Consider the following 13,987-nt stretch of genomic DNA (forward strand, 5'->3'; position numbering starts at 1 on the left):
TCCTCCTGAATCTTGGTGATCTTTGGTCCTGTCCATTTTCTGAATTCTATTTCTGTCAATCCAGTCAGTTCTGCTTGGTTAAGAACTCTTGTTGGAGAACTGTTGGAGTCATTGGAAGACATAATGACACACTGACCATTTGAATTACCAGAGTTCTTGTGTTGGTTCTTTCTCATCTCTGCATGTTGGTGTTTCTTTAACTGCAGTGTAGATTGAGTACAGTCAATAGCCTTCTTTTATGAATGTTTCCACCAGATTGAGGCTTTTCGTATGAGTCCTTATTTGAAGCTGATTTCACAGGGGGAAATGTTAGTGAGGTATTTTTGGTATCAACGTTTTGGGATGTGATTTAGCAGTGATACTTAGGCTTATTTGTCCATTGGTAGACTCTTTATTGTTTGTGTCCCTCCCATATGCTTCCTCACAGTGGCAGCTGTGTTCCCTCTCAGTGCTCTGAAAATGTGGGTTCCTCTCCTGCTTGAGTGCTGGCTATAGTTCACGACTTGGTATTCCTGGGCTACCCACTGCAGCTCTGGGGTGATCTTGGTGTTTTTGTTTCTTCCACAGCTTAGAGGAATTGGAGAAAGGAACTTAGTAGTGTTTGTTGCCAGGGGTTATTTGCTTGACTACTTGGAAGTCTACTCCAGAGATATGCACATTCTGTTCAGCAGTCTGTCAGTGCTGTCAGCCCAAGATGGATGGTTTGCACTGTGGGCCCAAGCTCAGGGTTCCCTGTCTGTTGACAAGCTGTTGGGGTGGGTGTGGGACTCATAGGATACAGACTGGCCTCCTCTCCCTGGGTCGACTGAAGCTTGTTGGAGGGGTAGATAGGGCACTTAGGGTCTTTGATCCTTCATCAGTCTGAGTGTGACAAGGGCAGTTTCACTGCAGAGGCAGTGGCAAAGAGGCTTTCAGTTGCCCCTGGAGGCTCTGTCCAGGGAGTTGCTGAGTTGGTACTGGATTCATAGCTCTGGTGAGGGGTGGCTAGAGGCCCAGGCCTTGATGACAACCCCTGGTGAGGAGATATGGGAATGGGCACCCATGTAACACTCTGGCCACTTTTCCATAGGACCACTGCAGTATGCTTGGGGCCCTTTCCAGTCCCTAGTCACCGTGGATTTTCCAGAACCTGGAGGTGTCTCCAGTGAAGGCTGGAAAACAGCAAAGATGACAGCCTGTTCCTCCCTCTGGGAGCTTTGTCACAGGGAGGTGTGGACCTCTTGCCATCCCAAAGGCACCTGCAGGAAGTGGCTGGAGACCCCAGTTAGGAGGTTCTGCCCAGTAAGGAGGAGTAGGATCAGCACCTGCTTAATAAAGAAGTTTGGCCACATTTTGGCGGAGCAGCTGTGCGTGCTGAGGGTCCATCTCAGCCCCCAGTCACCTCACACGCTCTGAAGCCTAAAGGCTGAATGGCTAAGTCCTCCAAATAGCAAAGATGGCAGCCCACCTCTTCCTCTAGGAGCACTGTACCAGGGGAAATTTAGATTTCAGAGCTCAGGCAGTGGGTAGGTGGAGGCCTTAGTTGAGAGGCCTGCCCAATGAGGAGAAAGGATCAGACACACATTTAAAGCAGCAGTCTGGCCTCATTTTGGTAAAGCAGCTGTTCTGTGCCGGTGGATCTCTTCTACCCCAGGTTGGCTGACACTCTCCAAAGCATGAAGGCTGGAATGACTAAGATGCCTTTAACAGCAAAGACAGTGGCCTGCCCACTGCCTGGGAACTCCTTCTTAGGGAGGTACAATGCTGTTACTGGTAGCTGGCTAGAATTTCAAGCCAGTGGGTTTTATCTTGTGGGCTGCTGTGGAAGTGGGGCCTGCAGGCTGTTTCTGCTCAGTGCCCTGGAATCAGCCTCTTCCCTAGGGGTATGCACAGAAGTTTAACCTCTTCAAGTGGTGGAGCTTAATTCCTCTCCCCTTAAATAGGGACTGAAAATAGTGACTCGCTTGCAACCAACAGAGAATAGGAAGGGAACAATTATAACTTTGCAGTGGAGAAACCTGAGAAACACAACTCTTACTATATGATCAAAATTAATCCCCGATATGATATGATACCACTGTGGTATTCTTCCAAAAGCTTCGAAACCCAGTTGAATCAAGGGGAAACATTGAAACAAACCCAAACTAAGGAACATCTATAAAAATTGAAATTAAGGAACACTCTTTTTCTTTGTTTTCACAACTTTCACCATTTTTCTTCAAAAATATCAAAATCATGAAAACAAGGAAAGAGCAAGAAACTGTCACAAATTGGAAGAGACTAAGGAGACATGACAACTAAATGCACTGTAGTATCCTAGATTGCATCTGGAGAACAAAAAGAATGTCAGTGAAAAATACGGTAAAATTTGAATAAATCCTACCATTATTTAATAGTATTTTATCAATGCTGTTTTCTTTGTTTTGATAAATACAATGTAATTGTGTAAATTGTTGACTACAGAAACCTATGTGAACAAGATACAGAAATTCTCAGAACTATATTTGCAACTCCTCTAAAAATCTAAAATTATTTCAAATTGAAAAGTTAAAACAAACAAACCAAAAAACCTCCAGGAGCCAGGCACAGTGGCTTACGCCTGTGCCCAGCACTTTGGGAGGCCAAGGTGGGTGGATTACCCGAAGTCGGGAGTTCAAGACCAGCCTGACTAACATGGAGGAACCCCGTCTCTACTAAAAATACAAAATTAGCTGGGCATGGTGGCTCGTGCCTGTAATCCCAGCTACTTGGGAGACCGAGGCAGGAGAATCACTTGAACCTGGGAGGCGGAGGTTGCAGTGAGCCAAGATCGGACCATTGCACTGAAGCGTGGGCAACAAGAGCAAAACCTTATCTCAAAAAAAAAAAAAAAAAAACCTTCCCACAGAAAACTCCAGGCCCACATGGCTTCAATGGTGAATTCTGGAAAACATTTTAAAAATAAGCAACACTTATCTTTCACAAGTACTTATCTTTCATAAAAATTACACTCATCATTCAAAAAATAGAAGAATGCATTCCAACTCAGTTTGTGAAGCCAGTATTATTACTCTGATAACAAAACTAGAAAAAGGAAATTCAAGAAAAGAAAGTTACTAAAGTTACTTATATCTTTAATGAACACTGATACAAAAATTCTTGACATATTAGTGAGAAATTAAACTGTAAATGAGACTCCAAGCACTCCAGAATAGGTGGACTCACTGTGACTAACAGAAGAAATATCCAAACTGAGATTACAGAACAAAGCTGCCATGGTGGAGTGAAAGAAGAGTGTTTACATGTCTTTTGTTCATTAAAAAAAGGCAAATGTGGACAAATATCCTAATTTACGCCCATAAGCCAGAACAGTTCTCATGACCAAAGCCAAGAAAAACTGGTGAGAAACGACTCATCACTAGCTCTTTAGAAGAAACATCTCACAGAGGCTTCTAGTTTGGGTCTTAGGAAGCCACCCAATCAAGGGCTCAACTATCTTGACCAATCAGAACTAAACAAGCTTGAATCCTTCATTTGTATAAATCTGATTGAGAACTTGGGCGAGAACTTTTCTTATGTGAGCCAGACATTTCTTTGGTTCTTTAAAGAGCATGCTTTTATTTTTCTTGAAGGCTGTGCCTTTTCAGTTGTTATTACTTAAAATATTTCTCTTGTTCCTTACTTCTCCATCTGCTATTCCCATTACATATATGTTATAGCTTTTATAGTTGTCCCTCAGTTTTTGAATATAATTTTCCACCTTTTTCACTCTTGTCTTTTGGTCTTATTCTCAAAGAAATATAAGTTTTCTAAATAGAATTCAGTGTCACTATAGTTTGCTTGTGATTGAATGTTTATATGACATTTGGTGTTAAAATAACAATCTTTTAAATATTAATCCATTATGTGACTATATTTAAATACTAAATAATGTGATTTTTGTTCTTGCAAATAAGATATTACACCCTGAATTTTATAAAGAATACAGAATTTTTTTGTTAACATAGAAATATACAATTACCAATCATATTTGTTATTGTGACACAAATATGTCTAAGAGTATGCCTTTTATTTATTGCTATGTCTTAAAAAAATGAACACAGTGTAAAAGTGAATCGGTTTGATATAAAGAGAATTTAATTTGCAGTGTTAGATATAGCCTTCTAATGAAAGTCTAGGACTTTGTTGACCAGTTTTCATGAAGAATCCTTCTAGCTTTAGCCCATTTAGTATGATATTGGCTGTGGCTTTTTCATGTATGGCTCTTATTATTTTGATGTGTTTCTTCAATACCTAGTTGATTGAAAGTTTTTAACATGAAGGGATGTTGAGTTTTATTGTAGGCTATTTCTGTGTCTATTGAGACAATTATGTGTTTTTTTGCCTTCAGTCCTGTTTATGTGATGAGTAGCATGTGTTTATTTTTGTATATTGAGCCAAATTTTTATCCTGAGAACGAACCCTACTTTATCATGGTGGATAAGCTTTTTGATGTGCTGCTGGATTTGGTTTGCCAGTATTTTGCATAGATGTTTGACAATCTTTGCATTGATGTTCATCAAGGACATTGGCCTAAAGTTTTTTTTGTTGGTGTTATATCTGTGCCAGGTTTTGGTATCAGTATGATGTTGGCCTCATAGAATGAGTTAGAGAGGAGTCCTTTCTTTTTAATTTTTTGGAATAGTTTCAATAGAATGGTATCAGCTTTTATTTGTACCTCTGGTAGAATTCAATTGTGAATCCATCTTGTCCTGGGCTTTTTATTTTTGGTTGGTAGGCTATTTATTACTGCCCCAATTTCAGAATTTATTATTGATCTATTAATAGACTCAATTTATTCCTGATTCAGTCTTGGGTGGGTGTGTGTGTCCAGACATTTATTCATGTATGTGTCCAGGTGTATGGGTGTATGTCTCCAGGCATTTATTTGTTTATTTATTTTTTGAGACAGAATCTCACTCTGTCACCCAGGCTGGAGTGCAGTGGCACGATCTCAGCTCACTGCAACCTTTGCCTCCCAGGTTCAAGCAACTCTCCTCTTCTCAGCCTCCTGAGTAGTTGAGACTACAGGCATGCGCCACCACGGCTGGCTAATTTTTGTATTTTTTTTTTTAAGTAGAAATGGGGTTTCACCATACTGGACAGGCTGGTCTCAAACACCTGACCTCATGATCCACCCACCTCAGGCTTCCAAAGTGCTGGGATTACAAGTGTGAGCTACTGCGCCCAGCATTTATTCATTTCGTATAGATTTTCTAGTTTATGTGCATAGAGATGTTTGTAGTTTTCTCTGATGGTTGTTTATATTTCTGTGGGGTCAGTGGTGATATCCCTCTTATCATTTCCGATTATGTTTATAATCATAATCATGATTCTTCTCTTTTCTTTTTTCTTAGCCTATCTAGCAGTCTATTTTATTATTATTTTTTAAAAACCAGCTCCTGGTTTCATTGATTTTTTTGAAGGGTTTTTCATCTTTGTATCACTTTCAGTTCAGTTCTGATGTTGGTTATTTCTTGTCTTCTGCTAGCTGTGAAGCTTAGGTGTGATGTTAACTTGAGATTTTTCTAGCTTTTTGATGTGGGCATTTTAATGCTATAAATTTCTCTCTTAACACTGCTTTAGCTGCATCCTAAAGTTTCTGTTACATTGTCTCTTTGCTCTCATTAGTTTCAAATAACTTTCTCATTTTTGTTTTAATTTTATTATTTTCACAGGAGTCATTCAGGAGCTGTTTTTTCAACATCAATGTAGTTGTGTGTTCTTGAGTGATTTTCTTAATCTTGAGTTCTATTTTGATTGCACTGTGGTCTGAGAAAATGTTTGTTATGATTTCAGTTCTTATATATTTGCTGAGGAGTGTTTTACTTCAGATTATGCGATAAATTTTAGAATAAGTGCCATGTGGCAATGAGAAGAATGTATATTCTACTCTTTTGGTGGAGAGTTCTGTAGGTTTCTATCAGGTCCACTTGATCCAGAGCTCAGTTCAGGTCTTGAATATATTTGTTAATTATCTGTCTCGATGATCCGTCTCATATTGACAGTGGGATGCTGAAGTCTCCCACTATTATTGTTTGGGAGTCTTAAGTCTTTTTGTATGTTTCTAAGAATCTGTTTTTGTTTTATGAATCTGAGTTCTCCTGTGTTGGGTGCATATATATTTAGGACAGTTAGCTCTTCTTGTTGAATTGAACCCTTTACCATTACATAATACCCTTCTTTGTCTTTTTGATCTTTGTTGGTTTAAAGTCTGTTTTGTCAGAAACTGGAATTGCAACCACTGTGTTTTCTGTTTTAAATTTGTTTGGTAAATTTTCCTCCATTCTTTTATTTTGAGCCTAGGTGTGTCTTTGCATGTGAGATGGGTCTCTTGAAGACAGCATACCAATGGGTCTTGACTTTTTATCCAGCTTGGCATTTTGTATCTTTTAATTGGGGCATTTAGCTCATTTACATTTAAGGTTAATATTGTTATTTGTGAATTTGATTCTGTCATCATGATGCTAGCTGGTTATTTTGCATACTTGTTTATGTGGTTGCTTCATAATGTCACTGATCTGTGTACTTCCAGTTTCTTTTTGTAGTGGTTAGTAATTGTTTTTCTGTTCCATATCAAGTGCTTTGTTCAGGAGCTCTTGCACCGCAGGTATGATGCTGGCAAATTCCCTAAGCATTTGATTGTCTGAAAAGGATCCTTTTTCTCCTTCACTTATGAAATTTAGTTTGGCCAGATATGCAATTTTATGTTGCAATTTCTTTTCTCTAAGAATGTTGACTTTTGGTCACTAATCTCTTCTGGCTTTTAGGTTTTTGCTGAGAGGTCCTCTGTTAGTCTGATGGCCTACTTTTTGTAGGTGACCTGGCCTTTCTATCTGGCTGCCCTTAACATTTTTTCTTTCATTACATGTTGCAGAATCTGATTATTATGTATCTTGGGGTTGATCTTTTCATGGAGTGTCTTACTGGGGTTCTCTGCATTTCCTGAATTTGAATGTTGGCCTACCTTCTCTTTTGGGAGATTCTCCTGGATGATATATTTAAGCATGTTTCACAACTTTGTTTCATTCTCCCCATCTCTTTCAGGTACCCTAATCAGTCTTAGGTTTGGTCTTTTTAAATATTATTTTTTGGAGGTTTTGTTCATTCCTTTTTATTCTTTTAGTTTTTTCAGTTCTTGTATGCCTGTCTTATTTCAGAAAGATAGTCTTTAAGCTCTGAGATTCTTTTCTCTGCTTGGTCTGTTCTGCTATTGATACTTGTGATTGCATTGTGAAGTTCTCATGTTGTGTTTTTCAGATCCATCAAGTTGGTTATGTTCCTCTCTAAACTGGCTGTTCTGGCTATCAGCTCCTGTATTGTTTTATCATGATACTTAGCTTCTTTGCATTGGGTTAAAACATGCTCCTTTAGCTCAGCAAAGTTTTTTATTATCCACCTTCTGAAGCCTACTTCTGTCACTTCAGCGATCTCAGCCTCAGCCAGTTTGTGCTTTTGCTGGAGAGATGCTGTGGTCATTTGGAGGAAACAAGTCATTCTGGCTTTTGAGTTTTTAGCATTTTTGTATTGATTCTTTCTTACCTTTATGGGCTTACCTACCTTTGGTCTTTGGGGTTGGTGACCTCTGATTGGGTTTTTCATGCGGTCTTTTTTGTTGACATTGCTGTTGTTTCCTATTTGTTTTACTGTTAACAGTGCTGGCACTGTTTCATAGGGCTGCTGTGGTTTGTTAGGGGTCCCCTTCAGACTGTAGTTGCCTTCATTTTTCTCCTTCCCAGAGTTATCACAAGTGAAGGCTGTGAACCAGCAAAGATGGCAGCCTTCCCCTTTTTCTGGGAGTTTTGTTTCAGTGTGGCACTGACCTTTTGCTGGCCCAAATATGCCTATAGGAGGCGGCTGAGACTCCTGTTGGGAGGTCTCTCCCAGTCACGAGGAACAGGATCAGGGATCTGCCCAAAGAAGCAGTCAGGTGGCCCTTTGGTAGAGCAGGTGTACTATGTTCAGAGGTCTCTTCTTCGTCTGGACTGTTTGGATTCTCCAAAGTTGGCAGGCTGGAACAGCTGAGTCTACTGAACTGCAGAGGCAGAGAACCCCTGGGAGCTTCATCCCTGGGAGAGACCAATGCTCTGTCTGGAGAATCCTTGCAGGAGTGGCTGAAGCCCCCATAGGAAGGTCTTGCCAAGTGAGGAGGAATGAATCAGGTTCTGTTTAAGAAGTAGTCTGGCCATGATCTGTCAAGGTAGCTATGCTGTGTTGAGGAGGAGGGGACCCCTTCTCATCCACACTGCTTGTATTCTTTAAAGCTGGCAGGCTGAAATGACCAAGTCTACAGAACTGCAGAGATGGTGGTCACCAATCCCCCTGGGAACTCAGTCCTGACTCAGGTAGACTCCAGCCTGCTGCTACCAGGAGGCTGGAATTCCAAGCTAGTGGGTCCCAACTTGTGAGACACCATGGAAGTTGTGCCCACAGAATGAAGCCACTTTGCTCCCTGGAGTCAGCCCCCTTCCTAGGGACATTGAAGGATGGATCTCTTGCCTTGCTGCAGATCCCAGGGCCAGAGTATGCAAAACTCCTGGGTCTCTGTGTGTGTCTAAACAGTTGCTCTGCATAAACTTCACGTAACTCAGTGTATTGGACCCAAGGCCCTGGTGATGTGGGCTCACAAGGGATCTCCTGATCCATGGGTTGCAAAGATCTGTGGGAGAAGCATGGTTTCCTGGGCAGGGTCACACAATCACTGACTGCTTCTCTTGGCTGGGGGTGGGGATTCTCTTGGCTCCCTGCTGCTTCCAGGTGGGCTGTTGCTCTACCCTGCTTCTCTTTGTTCTCTGAGGATCAAGTTGTTTGCTTAGTCAGTTTCAGTGTAAGAACCCAGATATTTCAGTTGAAGGTGCTGAATTCACTTGCTCCTTTTATTCCTCTTCATGAGTGCTTTGGACTGCAGCTGCTTTCAATTGGCTGTCTTAGCTTTCTACAACTGTCTACTTCTAAATCAGTTTCTGACCATGAATTTTTAGATTTTTGTAATATAAAAATATCTTCTCAACTCAGATATTTGGAAAGCAGTTTTTTCTGTATGCTATTTTAGACAAGACTTTATTGAACTCAGCAGAACTAGAAGTGAAGTACTGACTTGATTATTATAGTTATTTATATACTATTTATTTAAGTTTATTTGCAATCTGGAAGAGTTGTTTGCATAATTAACTTATGAATATTTCTAATTTAATATACATAGTTATTTTAATAGCTATTTTAAGAGAGATTGGATACCTTTTATCCCCCACCCCACTATTCCTTTATCTGCTCCTTTAGGCATAAAGAAATTCATTTGTAAGGCTTTTAAAAATACATTCATAAAACCTTATGTTTTATTTAAAATATTTGTCTTTGCTTCAATGCTAAAAAAAATTTTAAAAAGGAAATCTATTTATATGCGCTTAACTAAATGTAATTGTGTTTAATATAGTATGTTAAAATAATTATTTTAAAATCTTCAGTATCAATAAAAATATTCAGAAATCTTCAGGACCAAATCATTGCTTTAAAACAGTAGTGGAGTTTAATATTAGTCTTCTGTTAAGAACGAGTGATTCAATTTCTCTTTTTTTGTGTGTAAATTTGATTGAAATGTATAATTTCAATATATGGCAAAGCACTAAATCTTTCTATATAAAATTCTTATTTTTGGTGTCCATTTTATATGAACACAAATTTGTAAATAGAAATCTCTTCATAGTACAGTGCACTCAGTTGTGCAAACTTATCTTTTTAGGGTCAAAGAAGAACACAAACCACAACTGACACAGTAAGTAAATGTATTAAGAGTGTAGTAGGCTTGACTTCTGTACTTTTGTCACATTCTGCTTTCTGGTATTAGCTTATACTAATACTGGATAGGCTGCAGCTACTGTGTCTTCTGCTTTCTGACTCTGGCTTGTAAGAGAGCTGCCTGCAGCTTCTTACTTCACCCACATAGTGACTGGATGTAGTTTTTTGCTGCCTGCTTGTGGACTAGTTAAGTGTTCAAATTTAATTTCCCGACATTTTGACTGCCTTGATGATAATTGGAGCTCACATTACCATTGGCTGTAGCTTTTGTGCCTGTGTATTTTTATTATTATGGATAAGAAAACGTTAACCTACATTGTTATTCATTTGGTTATTCAGTCACATTATTTGCTTATTTAAACAGGTGGTTTCCCTTTAGTGGAATCACTGAACTGGTAAATAACGTTCTTCAGCCCCAGCAAAAACAACAAAATGAAAAGGAGCCCCAGACGTAAGTAAGCTGATCTATATAGACTAAATATTATCTCTGATAGTATAACATACTGAAAAGTATGTATTAAAATACTGTCCTTGGAGTAGTATGCCCTCAGAAAGGAAAATTGTTAGGTTAGGGTTTGATACTATTACCCTTAATGGAAATCTAAAAAGAAGGCAAGGATAATTAACAGGACAGTAAAAAAGAAGAGGTAATCCCCACCTCCCTACTATATTTTAGTATAAATAATGTAAGCTATACTTATTCAGTAAAATATCTTTTTCCAACAATGCAATCTATAACTAGATTGTGTTTCTTTCAACAATAGTTCTAGAAGACATTACAAGATTTTACCCCCCAAATTCAATTTGTGGTCAAATAGTTTTGGAAAGGTTGTTTTAAAAAAGGTTAAGCAAGTTTCTTTATTATAATAATTTTGAGAACCCAAATATGCTCCTAGGGTATTAGAACATACACTGTTTCATACATTTATTTGACTGCTGAATCCTGTTTTTACTAAACATTTCATTAGGTTACGAAACATAATTAGTGAAATGCAGCAATATATTCTCACACTGATTTGAAACACTAAAGAAGTATTTATTTCATTTTTTGTTGTTATTAAATTAAAAAACACTGTTTCAAAAGTTGTTCACATCTGTATCATTTAATTTTGTGGAAGCAATATTATTTATGTTGTAAAGTAGAGGTAGCTGAGAGTGTGAGAGAGACTGCATATATTTAACTTCCATTCTCCTGACACTTGCCATCATATTCAGATGTGCTCCTACCACTTAGCCTCTGTGCTTCCTTTTGAATTATGACTTTAGAGAAGTTGGTTTGTTTGCAGAAATGGACAAGTTGACAAGTGACATGAACTCCAGGAGAGAATGAGAATGACGAGCATGATGAAACACTCAGAAAAACATTCATGTTGTGCCTTTAATGAAAAGTAAAAGATAAACATCTTTTTTGTCTTGTTGCTATTGATGAGGATAATCTCCTCATCCATTTTATGCTACTTTTTATACATTTTATGTTACATTTTGTCAGGGTTTTAGTTTCAACTGAAGTAAAAGTATGATGTGATATGCTCTTCCTAATACTTAATATGTAGTTCTCAAATTGGAAATTTTGCTGTACTTCAGGTAGTTGAAGTCAGGGCCAGTATTTGTCTTGTCTACTGTTTTATTCCTGGAATTTAGCAGAATAACTAATACATAGTAGGAACTCAATAAATATTTCTTCACAATTGATTTTTCATATTTAATCCTTTTATGATGCAGGAATTTTATGACACAAGGAATAAAATTCTAATAATTTCTTTTCTAACTAGGAAGCATTATATTAAAATGCCACATAATGTCATTGTTTTGTTTTTTCACTATGACACTGAAGCTTAAAATAAAATAAAATGGAGAAACAAATAACAAAGCATGATTAGATATAATTTTGCCTTGGATTTAAATGACTCCAGTTATGTGTCTTGTGTGTGAGTTTTTTAAAATAATCAAGACTGTGCTATATTATGTATTAGATTACCATGGCCATTAAATAAAGTGACAGATATTTTGTGAGTAACTTTTAAAAAATGAGATGTAGATTATTGTAATAAAGTGATATTTGGCCTAAACACAAAAAGAAACTGCTTTAGTTTAATAAGAAATATAATCCAATCTGCTTTGATTTTTGGATAGGAAGATGACAGAAAAAATTTGCACTTTTATATGTTTTAAAAATTAATTCTTGATTAATTGGCATTATTTCAATTAAGATTTCTTTGACAACTCATTTATTTTTGCCGTGTGATTTATGTAGTTTTTAAAATTCAGAATCGATAGATTTTCTTAATAGTTACCTTCTTCAAGACTCCAAGGGGAAATTGTGTTTCATTGCTTCTCTGAAATTTGCATCTTGAGGAAAAGTATCAACCCAATTCTGAAATAAAAAATATGGTGATAAATAGAATCATTTTGAGTTCATTATAAATATTCCACCTTTAATTGCTTTCTGCTTGACCAAAAAAAGGACTTCTTTGAAATAGACACTGGAGAGTAAAAACACTTCTATCCACTGTTGCCTGGGTATAAGAACATGTGTTTTTCATACAAAACATAAAAAGAAAAAGCTCCAATAACATTATTTACACTTTTTACAATTTGTGTAAGCTTAATTGCACTTAATCTCAATTGATGTTAACTGTAAACTTTCAACTGTGCACAGTGATATGATCTGATTTGTATTTTAGAACAAATCAGCACCATAAGAAACACACAGCTTACACAAAAAACATCTCTTCTCTATATCAAACTTGTCTAATCTGTGGCCCATGGGCTGCATGAGGCCCAGGACAGCCTTGAATACAGCCCAACAAAAATTTGTAAACTTTCTTAAAGCATTATAAAATTTTTTTGCAATTGGTTTTAGCTCATCAGCTATCATTAATGTTAGTGTATTATATATATATATAGTTATATAACTATGGTCATTCTCTAGTGTCAATAACAAGCGACAATTGTAGTTTTTACTTATTTTTAATCTCAGCCTCTAATATCAAGATTATTTTATTTTGTGAATGCAATAATAATGTCAGCTCTGAAGAGTCTATATTTAGTGATTATATAAATATTTTTGGCGGAAAAGACTCTCTTAATTTAATTGCCTTTTGGATACAGTTTTAGTTATGGTGGCATCATAAAACAGAGAAACAAAGCCATTTGTATTAAAGATGTATATTAGAGATTCTTCCATAATTCATACGTATGATTGGGTATTTAATGCTTATTTGAGTTGTGCCTCCCTTAAACCTTGTTATAATGTCAGCACATTACCCATCTGATGTTAAAAAAAAGATATGTGTGAAAGATAAAGGATTAATATTGCTAAAGAACTTCATGTGACTTCTGGCATAAAGTCTTTTTTTTCTCTCAGTAGTTCAGAAATGGTTTTGAGATATGCTATGAGCCTAAAAAGAATGAATCAAATATCTAATATATTTGAGATAGGCTTGTCATCTTTCTCAGCATTGTCTTACTTATTTCTATAACTTGTGCTGTCACAAACTTAATTGGATATTAGATAATATGGGAAATAATCCTTAGTATAGTATTCTACCCAAGCTGACTTTACAGCTTCTTCTGTTGTATTTTCCTTCTCCTTTTCCCCCCCATGCATACCTTATTCCAAATGAGAATACTTTCAACTTCCTGAATTTTCCATTTGCTTTCATACTTTGCATATGAAAAATGTCAGCTTGAAATTTATTATTTATTTTATAGCTATCACAATTTTGCATATCCTTCATGGCCAAAATACTTATAAACTAAAAAATGTTTTTCTTCTATGAAGTAATACCAACACCATTCACAACTAATGTCTCTCTTCTTTGTGTTCCAGTAACATTTTTCTTATATTAGTATTTATTTTAGTATATGTTTCAGTTAACTTGTTAGAATAAAAACTTTAGAAAAATTAAAGTTAACATAGAGTAATTGAGGAAAGAATGATTCCTGAATCAAGAAGCCCCTGAACCAGAATAGGTTCAGAGAGACTTTGACACTGGCACGTGGTCAGAGAGGATTTATGGACAGAAAAAGGAGAATGATGTACAGAAAATGAAAATGGAGTACAGGAATAGCTGGTTGTGTTACAGTTGAGCATTTGCTATAGTTGAACAGCTGGCTACCTGTTATTGGCTGAAACTCTGTGATTGGTACAAGAGTAGTTTGCAGTCTGTTTATATATTTAGATTATAGTTCA

General features: G+C 37.0%; 1 protein-coding gene and 1 non-coding gene across 34 annotated transcripts in view; both read left to right on the forward strand.

Moving 5' to 3' along the window:
* The window catches only part of RIMS2 (regulating synaptic membrane exocytosis 2), a 698,117-nt gene that overhangs the window by 116,088 nt on the left and 568,042 nt on the right, over positions 1 to 13,987 (forward strand). For 19 of the 33 annotated variants that reach the window (XM_064384488.1, XM_064384526.1, XM_064384505.1 and 16 more), the window contains exons 2-3: positions 9,737 to 9,769; positions 10,157 to 10,243. The exons of the other annotated variants lie outside the window; for them this stretch is intronic. In XM_064384488.1, coding sequence (XP_064240558.1) covers positions 9,737 to 9,769; positions 10,157 to 10,243 — 120 coding nt within the window. The remainder of the gene's footprint in view (positions 1 to 9,736; positions 9,770 to 10,156; positions 10,244 to 13,987) is intronic. 33 annotated transcript variants of the gene reach the window in all.
* On the forward strand, positions 12,970 to 13,069 carry LOC135278191 (small nucleolar RNA U13). The gene has a single exon (XR_010345742.1). It is a non-coding gene; the product is annotated as a small nucleolar RNA U13 (small nucleolar RNA).

This window comes from Aotus nancymaae, unplaced genomic scaffold (genome assembly GCF_030222135.1).
Source record: "Aotus nancymaae isolate 86718 unplaced genomic scaffold, 86718_ANA_hifiasm-v0.15.2.pri h1tg000036l, whole genome shotgun sequence".
NCBI classification, from domain to species: Eukaryota; Metazoa; Chordata; class Mammalia; order Primates; family Aotidae; genus Aotus; species Aotus nancymaae.